Source organism: Callorhinus ursinus, unplaced genomic scaffold (assembly GCF_003265705.2).
Source record: "Callorhinus ursinus isolate GAN/ISIS: 27379988/994484 unplaced genomic scaffold, GSC_fseal_2.0 scaffold17, whole genome shotgun sequence".
Taxonomy (NCBI): Eukaryota; Metazoa; Chordata; class Mammalia; order Carnivora; family Otariidae; genus Callorhinus; species Callorhinus ursinus.
Genome location: NW_027397079.1, coordinates 8023000 through 8036749, shown reverse-complemented (window position 1 = coordinate 8036749; position 13750 = coordinate 8023000). Strand labels below are relative to the sequence as shown.

General features: G+C 35.1%; 1 protein-coding gene across 6 annotated transcripts in view; it reads right to left on the bottom strand.

Annotated features, from left to right (window-relative positions):
• The window catches only part of WDR17 (WD repeat domain 17), a 111947-nt gene that overhangs the window by 58341 nt on the left and 39856 nt on the right, over positions 1 to 13750 (bottom strand). For 5 of the 6 annotated variants that reach the window (XM_073902275.1, XM_073902272.1, XM_025886306.2 and 2 more), the window contains 2 exons: positions 7166 to 7349; positions 2134 to 2364 (listed from right to left, as the gene is read on the bottom strand). In XM_073902275.1, the coding sequence (XP_073758376.1) occupies positions 2134 to 2364; positions 7166 to 7349 (415 nt within the window). The remainder of the gene's footprint in view (positions 1 to 2133; positions 2365 to 7165; positions 7350 to 13750) is intronic. The other variant, XM_073902277.1, reaches the window with a different exon arrangement.

The following is a 13750-nucleotide window of genomic DNA, read 5'->3' as shown; positions in this document are numbered from 1 at the left end:
TGTTGAAATATTATACATTCCACTCTGACTTAAACCCACAAAAGGGAGGGCAAAGGAGGTCTTTATGCCTCCCTATCCTTTCAATGCCAGAATAAGCATAAAATGTCTCAATGTTTTATATTTTAGATATATGATACAATGTCTCAATGTCTTAGGACTTAACACATTCAAAAATACCTACTTAAAAAATGCCTAATAATAATAAAGCAAAAAAAGAAAGCCATAGTCAATGAAAAAGAGATGGTCACAGTGACAAATTATGAAATATGAATAATATCTAGAATGAAATTTGGACCAAAGTAAGTGCACACTCATTATCCTCTTGAGAGCTCAGCAGCACACAGACACCTCAAAAATAAAGTATCACAATCCTTATGAAACCTCAGGGTGCAGGCTGGCTGGGGAGTAGTGGGGAGTCCCTAACAAGATCTGGTTACACCCCCAGACCGCAGAGAGGAGGTTGGTTCCTCCCCCTCCTCCAGAGGAGGGACCACACAGCACACAGCCATCCTGACTGTCCCTAAATTCCCCCCCCCCCCCGGGACTGGGGAAGACTGCTGTCGATCAAGAGCTCAGGAGGGAAAAGAAGTGGTATGCACCAGATCAAACAGAGAAAGTCTGTGAATGAGGTCACTTAACCATGAGCCTAATGACCAACTTTACAGAATTTTCTTCCAATGCAGAGGACAGAACCGATTGGGTGGAGGTGTCTGAGACAACAAATCCAAATGAAGTGGAAAACAAGCACAGATCCCTCCCCACTCCAACTTAAAACAAACAGATAAAACTCTCCCCAGGTTGCATTAGTATAACCAGAAGGAGCAACAGGTATATGTGCAAAGAGCAGAGGGGAGGTGGCAAAGAAGTCTAATTATTATCTTTCTTTAAGAAGTAAAACAGTAGATCCTGTTTGAAAGGTATTTGAGATAAAATGGCACCAAAATATCAGTGTTTTATATATCATTTTATTTTTACATCTGAAAAAAATCTCTTCATCTTTACTACATAATATAATCAGGGAGTGATATCCCATCACCTTTGACATATTTTTTAAATTAACATATAATGTGTTATTTGTTTCAGGGGTACAGGTCTGTGATTCATCAGTCTTACACAATTCACAGCGCTCACCATAGCACATACCCTCCCCAGTGTCCATCACCAGCCACCCCTTCCCTCCTACCCCCCACCACTCCAGCAACCCTCAGTTTGTTCCCTGAGATTAAGAGTCTCTTAAGGTTTGTCTCAGTCTCTGGTTTCAACTTGTTTCATTTTTTCCTCTCTTCCCCTAAGATCCTCTGCCTTGTTTCTGAAATTCCACATAATATAATTATCATATATATCATTTTTTAATGTTAGAAAGAAATATTTATTCAAATTTTTATAATTTCTTTTGTTCAACTTCAATTTCTTTTTTCTTCTATTAGTTTCAGATAAATTGGATGTGACACATTTTGTGAAAGTAGTGATCTTAGTCCTAAAAAGCACTTTTATCCATCTATCTAGCAAGTCAGGAGTCACATACATCAACCCAGATGCCAGATGGCTAAAAGCATGTTTTTCAAACGGTAGCCATACTACTTTTGAGTGGAGAGCTATTCTGGTAATTTTCAGATTTCCCCATTACACATTTTATCATTGTTTAAATTGAAAAAATAAACATAAATTAGTTCCTCAGACCCGTTCTTTCAGCTAGATTAATTAACTGATGGAAGAATCCAAAGATTTATTGTTCCTTTCTATCTCAAGTTCAAAGTCTTTGCTAAGGACCTATGGCATCACAATGGTATTTTACAAGCAGGTGGGAAAATATTTTTGAGTAGTATTAGTAAGTCATCATATTCCTCTGCTGTATGTCCTTATTCATTCAGGTCATTTTCTGGGTAAATGTACAGAAATAAACAATTGACTTAAAGTAAAAATATGGGGCAAATGACTGGATTTGGGTTAACTCAAAGTACAATCTGCACAGCTGAGTTAAATACATTACAATAAAACTTACTTCATGGTGCTGGATATTATTTGCACAACTATTATTTTAAAATTAAAATACTGTGACCTTTGGCTGTATGCTGTGTAAACAAGAAATTACATAAGGTAAGAAAAAGAAACTTGACTAAATTAAATTCTTACCTGGCTGAAAAATTGACAGACTTCCATCAATATGACCAAATACAACTTTTCCCTTTTTCTGGGTGTGCCATCTGAATATAGAGATATCAGACAAGAAGCCATGTGCTTCCTTGTGCACAGTCACCCCACTCTCTGGGCCTGAGACGGTCCAAATGAATAGTGGTCCTCTGTGGGAAACAAATGCCACGGCGTCACCTGCATTCCAGCACCAGCTAAGAGAGGCAGGCATCCCTAGAAGAAATAAAATACAGATACGTAATAGAGCCATGAGAAAGAAGATATACCATTAAATAGTATTTCCACTGCACATTTCTAAAGCAACTTAAAGAACAGGCTTGTCATTTAAAAAAATATTACTACCTTCCTAGCTGGGAGTCGGACTTATAAAGTGACCCTAAAGACTACAGGCAACATATGTAGGGTGCTTCCATAATGAAAGGAAAAGTACCTCATTAGGTTTAAAACTACTAATTATCATAATATGCTTCATAGATGCAGACATTTACACAGTTTTTTCTTTCAGAAACTACATAGTAGGGCGCCTGGGTGGCTCAGTTGGTTAAGCGACTGCCTTCGGCTCAGGTCATGATCCCGGAGTCCTGGGATCGAGTCCCACATTGGGCTCCCGGCTCAGCAGGGAGCCTGCTTCTCCCTCTGACCTTCTCCCCTCTCATGCTGTTTCTCTCTCTCTCTCTCTCTCTCAAATAAATAGTTTAAAAAAAAAAAAAGAAACTACATAGTAAAGCAATAAATTCTTACTGAGTTTTTGTGTAGACTCGTAGGCATTCTCAGTATACAAGTTAATATGGTATACAATTCCTGCTTTAAAGGATCTTAAATATAAGATATAAATATAATATCTTGGGAAGCTAAGGATTATATAAATGAAAAGTTAAATGCAACTAAAGGGGTTTAATAACAGTAAAATTAATGCTACAATCTATGTTTTATCAGGGTTTAGATTCAAATCTTAGTGCTGCTTCAGATGAACTAAACAAGTAATTTTATCTCTTAAACCTGTCTTCTCATCTATAAAATGGATATAACCAAAAGTGGCTGAACACATATTCCACATGAATATTAAGAAAGGAAATATAATAATGCATGTAAAAGACCCTTTTAAACTATAGAAGACATACAAAAGTTAATTGTATTCCCCTCACTATTACTGTGATCAAATAAATCATATATAAAATAAGTGTCATGGTAAATTTATAACTCAAGACAGAGATTATGAATCTCCCAACACAGATACTTTAAACAAACGCATCAGAATCAGCAAACTGAATATGCATATCAGATCATATGGAATTAGGGCCCAGGAATCTATTTGTAACAAGGTTTTCCAGGAGCGCCTGGGTGGCTCAGTTGGTTAGGCCTCTGCCTTCGGCTCAGGTCATGATCCCGGGGTCCTGGGATCGAGCCCCTCATCAGGCTCTTTACTCAGCGGGGAGCCTGCCTCTCCCTCTTCCTGCTTCCCCTTCTTGTGCTCGTGCTCTCTCTCTGTCAAATAAATAAAATCTTAAAAACAAAAACAAGGTTTTCCAAATGATTGTGACATACAGAAAGGTTTGTGAACTGTTGGGCAACTGTCCTGGAAAGAAGCTGGATTTGAATTATACTTTGAGGAAGCAGCAGAGTTTAACGTATGGGATAAGTAGTATTTCCCAGGAAGAGGAAGTGCTATAAACAAAGATACAGAGTTGAAAGTTGTTCATTGACAGTACATTCAATTTGTGTCCTTAATGCTCCAAGAGGCAGAAACCAGAAGCCTAATGCCTAGTTCAGGGCCTGACATAAAATGGTAACTCCATAAATATTTACAGAAGGAATGAATGAGTCCATGAATAAGACCAATAAAAAGCTGATGTGGTGGGCACCTGGGTGGCTCAGTCGGTTAAGCTGCTGCCTTCGGCTCGGGTCATGATCCCAGGGTCCTGGGATCAAGCCCCGCATAGAGCTCCCTGCTCAGCGGGGAGCCTGCTTCTCCCTCTGCCTCCGCCTGCCGTTCTGCCTACTTATGCTCTCTATGTCTCTGTCAAATAAATAAAAAAAAAAAACTTTAAAAAAATGTGTGGTTTTAGAATACATTAACAGAAGTAGAATTTCCCAATAAGGGATGAGATACCCTGAATGGGTCAAACTACCATCGCACACCTGAAGAAAGCCACTAGAACGCGGGCTCTCTGATGCATGTTTCCAGAGAGGCAGCAAGGAAGAGAAGGGACCAGAAACAATGTCATATAGTTGAAACAGAAAAGCCTTCTAGAATGGTTTATTATTTCTAAGTACTTCTAAGAACTCTATAAAATATCAACTCATTTAATTCTCCCCAAAATATTGTAAGATGGGTAGGTAGTACTATTATCCATTGGGAACAATGTTTTGGGGTGTTTTTTCTGAAAGGATATTATCAAGTGTGATATTTTTCAACCTTATAATTTTAACATTTTACATTTAAACAAATACTTGTTTTAAATAAAATTTTTATTACTGTAGAAAACAGAATAATGAAATATAAAATACAGAGGCAAGTTCAAGTTCTAATATTGATTTTTAAAAAAGGTTGACTAAATGCAAATTTCTGCTTTGCTTAAGCTGGATTCTGAAAAGAAGAAACAGAATCTAAGACATTTCAAAGGGAATTACTTACAATGAAAATAACCAAAATATTTGTAATTTTTTTTGCAAATATAGCTTTCAATTTTCAAATTAAGAAGATATTTAGAAATGGCATGAGGAACTTATTGTGAAGCCTCTGAAAATTTTCAAAGGAAAGGAAAATACATAAGGAGAGGAAAAATATGTAAAAGTGATCAAAACTGTTAGCATAATTATTTAATAATTCTACAAATGCTAATGAAAAAGCCTTTTTTAGGATTTAGCTATTTTTTAATTTAAATTCAATTAGCCAATGTATAGTACATCATTAGTTTTTGATATAATGTTCAATGATTCAGCGAATGAAAAAGACTTATCTAATTGTATCCTCTGCGGCAAAAAAAGCTATGGTGCACACAGCTAATGAATAAAAAACTCTTCCATTATGAAAAGATGTGATGCATATGGTGTTTGATGACAAATCAGTTGATAAACTAGGTGATAACACAATAATATACTGTCTAATCTGTACCTACCATAACTTTTAGAAAATGTTACTATGCAGTTATAGTCTAGTATAGATTTTGTGTGACAACTTCGTAAGAACAAGGATATCATGTAGCATTTAAGGAGTATTTACTGTGTTACCTAAAATTAATTTCACATAAAGCTGAATATAAAGTATTGAGAAAATGTACTATTGACTGTTAAAAGCAATAATGGAAAAACCTGTAGGATTTGTGATTGGTAGAGAAACAGGTATGACTAGAAAAACATGAAAAATCTTGGTTGAGGCTATCAATTGCTGTTTACACATCACAAAGCCTTGTACCAAAAGTATTTTGGCTTTTTCTCATTGATGTATTGAAAACCTTAAGGAAAACCATTACATTAATGGAAGCTCACTGAATAAAGTTGACTTTAAAAAAATTTTTGCTCAGAGATTGGAGTAAACTACACACTAATACTGAAGCTCAGTGGTTGTTGCAAGTGAAAATAAGCAGCAGGTTATATGAGCTTGGGAATAAGATTCACATTTTTCTAGTTGAAAAATTAACCTTGTTTGGCAAATGTTTTTTTTTAAGATGAAAGTTATATAACAAAATTGGTTTATTTTACTGGTATTTTCAACATTCCTAATGACCTAAACTTGAAAAGACAAGGAAAAAGAAATATACTAAGTATACTGAGCATATCCAAAGGTTCCAAAAGGCATTATTATTATCTGGGAAGCAAGACTGACATATAATTGCCTATGAATTCTCAATATTGTTGCTACATACTGAAAAGAACATTATAAAGAAACTGAACAAAATAAAGTTAGCGAGACTGTCACATCTTAGCGTTCTGTCTCAAAGTTATAACCAGTAATTGTTATAGGAACAACTGCCCATGAAAAACACATCCAGCAGGAGCTCGTAAAATCGTAATTAATAACTGAGACACCCCTGGCACTAAAAAAAGGGACTGAACTGGGCACCTGGGTGGCTCAGATGGTTGAGTGTCTGTCTTCGGCTCAGGTCATGATCCAGGGGTCCCGGGATTGAGTCCCGCATAGCGGGGAGCCCGCTTCTCCCTCTCCTTCTCTCTCTCTCTCTGTCTCTCATGAATAAATAAATAAATAAATCTTTAAAAAAAAGGGACTGAATTATTGCGACATCTAACACAGAAAAACGGTACCTTCATCATTATCATGGGGTAAGAGGTTAGCTAGAAAGAGTGTAATAATATTCAATTCACTAAGACCTACTTGTGTGAACTAGGACTTCTATCTTGACCCAGTTAAAAATAAAGGAGAGAAACCAACTCAGCAGGGCCCTGATTACATGCGTAACACTGTCAGTGTATGTTTCAGACTGGAATAGAGTAATGAACAGGCTAGACCAATTGTCTCATTAAGAAAATTGTACCAATTATTTATATATTTATTTTGAGAATTTTTGTTATATTTACATATTAATGAAATCATTTGGTATTGACTGTTTTTAACTGATTGGTGTACTAAGTATAAATATTTCATGAAATTTTGTTTCAGTTTTATATATATGTACAATGAGTCAAGATATGAAATTTCTTACATAGATTTCTTACATAGATTTGCACTGGAAAGTTTGAAAAGCAGTACTTTAAAACCTGAGCTAATTTAAATAAAATATTTGCTTATTAAAATAAAATATGTTGGGGCACCTGGGTGGCTCAGTTTTTAAACGTCTGCCTTCGGCTCGGGTCATGGTCCCAGGGTCCTGGTACCGAGCCCCGCATCGGGCTCCCTGCTCCGCGGGAAGCCTGCTTCTCCCTCTCCCACTCCCCCTGCTTGTGTTCCCTCTCTCGCTGTCTCTCTCTCTGTCAAATAAATTTTAAAAATCTAAAAAAATAAAAATAAAAATAAAAAAATGTCATTTAGTAAAATAAACCCCAGTTACAAATATACCTTTTGTATTGTCGAGCTTAGCAATGACTTTTTGTTCTGCAACATTCCAAATGATCACTAAATTATCGGTACTGCCACTTGCAAACACATCAGGGTTATGTGGACACCAAGAGATAGCTGTGATTGTTTTTTTATGTTCAGACATAATTGCACGAAGTTTGAATTCATTATAACGGTGATCCAACTAAAAAAAATATATAAATAAGACATTTCAGTGCTTCTTTTTAGATAACACACTTTTCATTAATAATCACATTATTTTTAAAAAGCTACATACATGAAAATTAGTGAACCTAATAACACGATATGAACACATTTCAAGCCTTGGTCTACTTTCAAGTGTTAAGTGTAGTCAATCAATATAAAGAAATCATTTTTTTAGGTTTTTATTTTAGTTCCAGTTAGCTAATAGTGTTCTGTTAGGTTCAGGTGTACAATATAGTGATCCAACACTTCCCTACATCACCGAGTGCTCACCCCAAGTGCACTTTGTAACCCCCATCATCTATTTCACCCACCTACCCACCCTTCTCTCCTCCATCAGCTTATCCTCTATAATTGAGTCCATTTCTTGATTTGTCTCTTCCTCTCTTATTTTTCCCCTTCACTTGTTTTGTTTCTTAAATTCCAAATATGTGTGAAATCATATGGTATATGTCTTTTTCTAACTTATTTTGCTTAGCATTATACTCTGTAGCTCCATCCATGTTGTTGCAAATGGAAAGATTTCATTCGTTCTTATGGCTGAATAACATTCCACTGTATATATATTTCTTCTCTACCCATTCATCAATCAACAGACACTAGGGCTGCTTCCATAGTTTGGGTATTATAAATAATGCTGCTATAATCATAGGGGTGCATGCATCCCTTTGAATTAGTGTCCTTGTATTCTTTGGGTAAATACCCATTGGCGTGATCCAGAGATCCTAGGGTAGTTCTATTTTGAACTTTTTGAGGAACCTCCATACTGTTTTCCACAGTGGCTGCTCCAGTTTGCACTTCCATCAACAGTGCATGAGGGTGCCTTTTTCTCCACAAGCTCGCTTTCTTGTGCTTTTTTTATTTTAGCCATTCTGACAGGTGTGAGGTGAGATGTCATTGTAGTTTTGATTTGCATTTCTCTGACAGGTGATGATGAGCAGGAAAAAAGATCAGTTTTTAAAAATAAGAGAATTGAAATTAAACAATTTTAAACAAGTAAAAATGTACATTTAAATGTACATAATAATTCAGAGCTTTATTATATTTTTAGAACTATATCTATTTATGAAGAAAAACCCTTGGTTCGGGGATATTTTTTGTGTAATTTTTCAAATAGATTTAAATGAAAAAATTTAGGCTAAGAAAATAAACTACTGGGACCACACCAAATTAAAAAGCTTTTGTACAGTGAAGGAAACCGTCACAAAATGAAAAGGCAACCTATGGAACGGAAGAAGATATTTGCAAATGACATATCCAGGAAGGAGTTACTATCCAAAACATATAAAGAACTTATAAAAATGAATACCAAAAAACCTCACAAATAATCTGATTAAAAATGGGCAGAGGACCTAAATAGACATTTTCCAAAGAAAATATACACATGGCTAACATTACTCAACATCACTCATCAGCAGGGAAATGCAAATCGAAACCACAACGAGGTATCATCTTATACCTGTCAGAATGGCTAAAATCAAAAACACAAGAAATAACAAGTGTTGGTGAGAATATGGAGAAAAAGACTATTGGTGGGAATGTAAATTGGGACAGCCACCATGGGAACAGTATGGAAGTGCCTCAAAAAATTAAAAATAGAAATACCACATAATCTAGTAATTCCACTACTGGGTATTTACCCAGAGAAAATGAAAACACTCCTATGAAAGATATGTGCACCCCTTTCTATTGTAGCATTATTTACAATAGTCCAGATATGTAAGCAACTCAAGTACCCATCGATAAATGCATAAAGAAGATGTAGTGTGTGTGTGATGGAATATTACCCAGTCACAAAAAAGAATGAAATTTTGCCATTTGTGACAACATGATTGGAGGTAGAAGGTATCGTGTTAAGTGAAATGAGTCAGAGAAAGACAAATATCATATCATTTCATTTACATGTAGAATCTAAAAAGCAAAACAAACAACAGACAGAAAACGAGACTCAACTACAGAGAACAAACTGGTGGCTGCCAGAGAGGAGGTGGGCGGGGGATGGGTGAAATAGGTGATGGGGATTAAGAGGTACAAGCTTTACTTACAAAATAAATAATTTATTATAAAATAAATAAATAATAAATAAAATAAATAATTCATGGAGATGAAAAGTCCAGCATAGGGAATATAGACAGTAATACTGTAAAAACAGTGTAAGGTAACAGATGTTGATGACACTTAACGTCATGACCATGAGTAAAGCAGAGAATGGCCGAATCAATATGTTGTACAGCTGAAACTAATATAACGTTGACTGTTAACTATACTTCAATAAAAAAATTGGGTTAAATAAACCAACTGCTCATTATTATATTATTAAGATGTCTAAAGTCTGCAGAGCAATATCACTGGACCCATTTTCTGTTATTGCTTCTTGGATGGGGCATTATGTTGTGGTCTTGTATGTAAGCGAAAAAAAGAAACAGCCTAATTTTCCTATTTCCTTTGTAAATGTGCCATTAATCAGTGAATTTTTCTTTCTAGCATTTTCAACATGTTTGAGGTTATACAGTACATGCCATTTTGTTGTACCTGGCTTTTCCTTTTAATAATGAACCTTTCACAGTATTATGGAAGAGTGTTTCAAACTGTTATTATATTAACTATTTATTACACCATTCATTCTTCAACCATATACTTGCAGTAAAATCCTAATTGCAACACGGCCTTCGATGCCCTACATTATGAAACTCTGCTATTTGCAAGGCTCATTTGGTATAGCATTCTTGCTTGTCCACTCTGACCTTCCTGTTTTTCTATTACAGCAAAATTATTTCAATTATTTCTGCTTTAAAGCCTATGTTTGCTGTTCCCTTGGCCTTGAATGCTCTCCCTATCGATTTGCTCATGGTTATTTATTCTTTCCTGTCCAGGTCTCAGTTCAAAAATGCCTCTTGACAAAGGTATTTTCTGACCACAATACCTAAATAAATTTATGCACCCACCCCCACCCCAAAACCTGTCCCATATTCTATCCTTTTTTTTAAATTGAGATATGATTGACATATAATATTAGTTTCAGGTATACAACATAATGATTTGATATTTGCATATATTGCTAAATGATCACATAAGCCTACTTAACAATCACCACACAGTTATAATTTTTTTTCTTGTGGTAGATTTTAAGATCTACTCACTGAGCAACTTTCAAATATACAATACAGTGTTATTAACTACATTCAACATGCTGTACATTGCATCCTCATGACTCATTTAGTTTGTAACTGGAAGTTTGTAGCTTTTGACTCCCTTTACCCATTTCACCCCCCGTACCCCCACCTCTGGCAACCACCAATCTATTCTCTGAATCTATGAATTCAGTTTTGTTTTGTTTTAGATTCCACATATAAGTGAGATCATACAGTATTTGTTTTTCTCTGATATATTTCACTTAGCATAATGCCCTCAAGATCCATCCATGTTGTAGCAAATAGCAAGGTTTCCTTCTTTTTATCGCTAAATAGTATTCCATTGTATGCATATATAGACCACATTTTCTTTATCCGTTCCTCCACCAATGGACACTGGGGTTGCTTCCATGTCTCAGTTATGCTGCAGCGAAAATGGGATGTATCCTTTCATATTAGTGCTTTCATTTCCTTCACATAAACACTCAAAAGTAGAATCGCAAGATCATATGGTAGTTCTGTTTCTAATTTTTTGAGAAACCTCCACAGAGTTTTCCACAGTGGTTGCACCAATATACACTCCCATCAACAGTGCACAAGGGTTCCCTTTTCTCCACATCCTCCCCGACATTTGTTATTCCTTGTCTTTTTGAAAATAGCCATCCTAATACGTATGAGGTGATATTTCAGTGTGGTTTTGATTTGCGTTTCCCCGGTGATGAGTGATGCTGAGATTTCTTTTCATGTGTCTGTTGGCCATCTGTAAATATTCTTTAGAAAAATGTCTATTCCGATCCTCTGCCTATTTTTTAATCAGATCATTTGTTTAAATTTGGTATTGTATCATATGAGATCTTTATATGTTTTGGATATTACCCCCTTATCAGATATATGATATGCAAATATTTTCTCCCATTCAGTGGGCTGCCTTTGCATTTTATTGATGGTTTCCTTTGCTGTGCAGAAGGTTTTTAGTTTGATGTAGTCCCACCTGTTTTGGTTGCTTTTGTTTTTGGTGTAAATGACTCTAACATATTACCTCTTTTTATATCCTTTGTAGAACACATTTCTTCCTGAAACATTTGTTTGTTTGTTTGTTTAATGACCTCTCCCTGCCTCCTGTCCTTACTAAGAATATGAATTCAATGAGAATTTGCCTGCTTTGTTCATAGTTTCATTCCTAGTGCCTAGTGATACTTGGCCAACAGAAGAGATTCAGTTAATATTATTGAAAAAAAATGAGCCATTACGCTATTGTTTACCATTTAAGCAACTTTTAACTTCTGCTACCACAAAAAATGCTGTAGCGAACATCTTTAGATAAAATTTTGACAAATGACCTAATTATTTCCTAAGGTTTTCCCTTCTATAATTTCTATATCTCTTACTACTTGAACTTTAGCTATTCCTGAACAACTTCAGATGAAAATATTACTAGAGATAACCAAGTACCAGTGGAGTTTTCATCTGATTAGTATTGCAGTTATAATAATCTTAAGTTGGCCTGTTTAAATATATAAGTACATTTTCTGTACATTTAGGAATAGATTTGTAAGTTTTAAGTTATTCAGTGATTTAAGTTTATCTATGGTAAATACTGTGAGTGTGTCTAATGTAACTAACAGAAAAAACTGCTATATAAGTTAGAAATTCAGTGGAAGAGTCTATACATACAATAAATACATGAAGAAGCTATGTTGCATATCAATGATCTTCACTGGCTTTACTATACAAATCATCCAAGTAGTATCTTAAGCATAATATAGAATACTTACAGGGATTAATTTATTAACACATTCCTATTATATTTACAATTCAGTATTATGAGTCTGTACTATTACATTAAGTTGGACCATAAATCATTTTTAGAGTAGTTAATACAATATATTATTGCATTACAATTCAATGGTCAAAGGAAAAATTCTTACCACATTTACAAATATCATTTAATAGTTCAGACAGATGTGATAATACCTCGGCATCATTATACAGACTGTGACAGACTGTTAAGACTCTGACTGTACATTAACGCTAGGTATGATTTAATAACTATTCCCTTTGGAAATAACTATAACATTTTATATTTATGCAGCATAATTTTCAAAGCACTTCAATTTAGACAATGACATTTAAAAAATACTGATTAATGCAAGTTGAATGTTAATGTCCCCATTTAATATAAATGTAATTTTCCATTTGCATACTTTGAAACAAGGTTTTACAGTGAACTCTGTAATGAACTGTCACCTGAGTTTATCTGTTTTAATTTCTAAATCAGGGTGATTTTTAATTGGTTTCCGTCTTTAATGACACATAAATTTTCTTCATAGGTTTTTTATATTAATAATTTTAGCTCAATCTTCCTAAATATTCAAGTCATAAAATGTCATCATAAAACTTAAGACACATGTGAACACAAAAAAAATTAAGTGCTGCCTTCATCCATTCTCTGACTGTCCTTACTCCTTGGAGGCATAGTTTACCTAGACTGATACATTCTTCTTCTCTAAAAGGAAGACAAGAAGTTAGGGACTTAAGACTAACGGAGAAATTTTGTAGGAGACCTTTGGGAGTGAGAAGCTTATGGGGACAGGCAAAGGGTAAAGGAGGCAGATGGGAGGAAAAAGGGAGCAATTAGCAGGCTTGCTGCTGTCTTCTCCATGGGGCAATGGGAAGTGAAAAAATGTGACTTATACTGAAACTCAGGTTGACTGCTGGGTGTTTCTATAATCTTGAGTAATGGACTACATAAAATCTAACTTGAAACTGTGTAAAATTAATGGGTTTATAGATTAATGCTATTATTTCTTAAATTTTCAATAAACTACACTATTGGTAATTAAAAGGATTTTTATTCCAGAATAATGCAATCACTTTTTTCACTATTAACTGAAATGAATTGGTGTTTCAAAACAACAAAAAATATATCATTCAAAAAATATTTAACGAGTATCCTTCAAATTCCAGAGAGTACAGAGTAACTTGAGAAATCAAAGGTGAGGAAGACCGATTCTGGTAAACGGAAGCAGGCAGAGAGGCAGTCCGTTTTCTAAGGTCTTTTGCTAACAGGAAAGAGGAAAAAGCAGGATATGGAAAAGAATTTATACACTTGGGCTGAGATCTGAAAGATGAGAAAACACTCTCTAAACAGGCAACACAGGCAAATGGAAACAATCAGGGTAAGCAAAGACAAGATATAAAAGAGTCTGAGATGTTCTGGAAAATACAAGTAGCATGGTCTGCGCGGGGC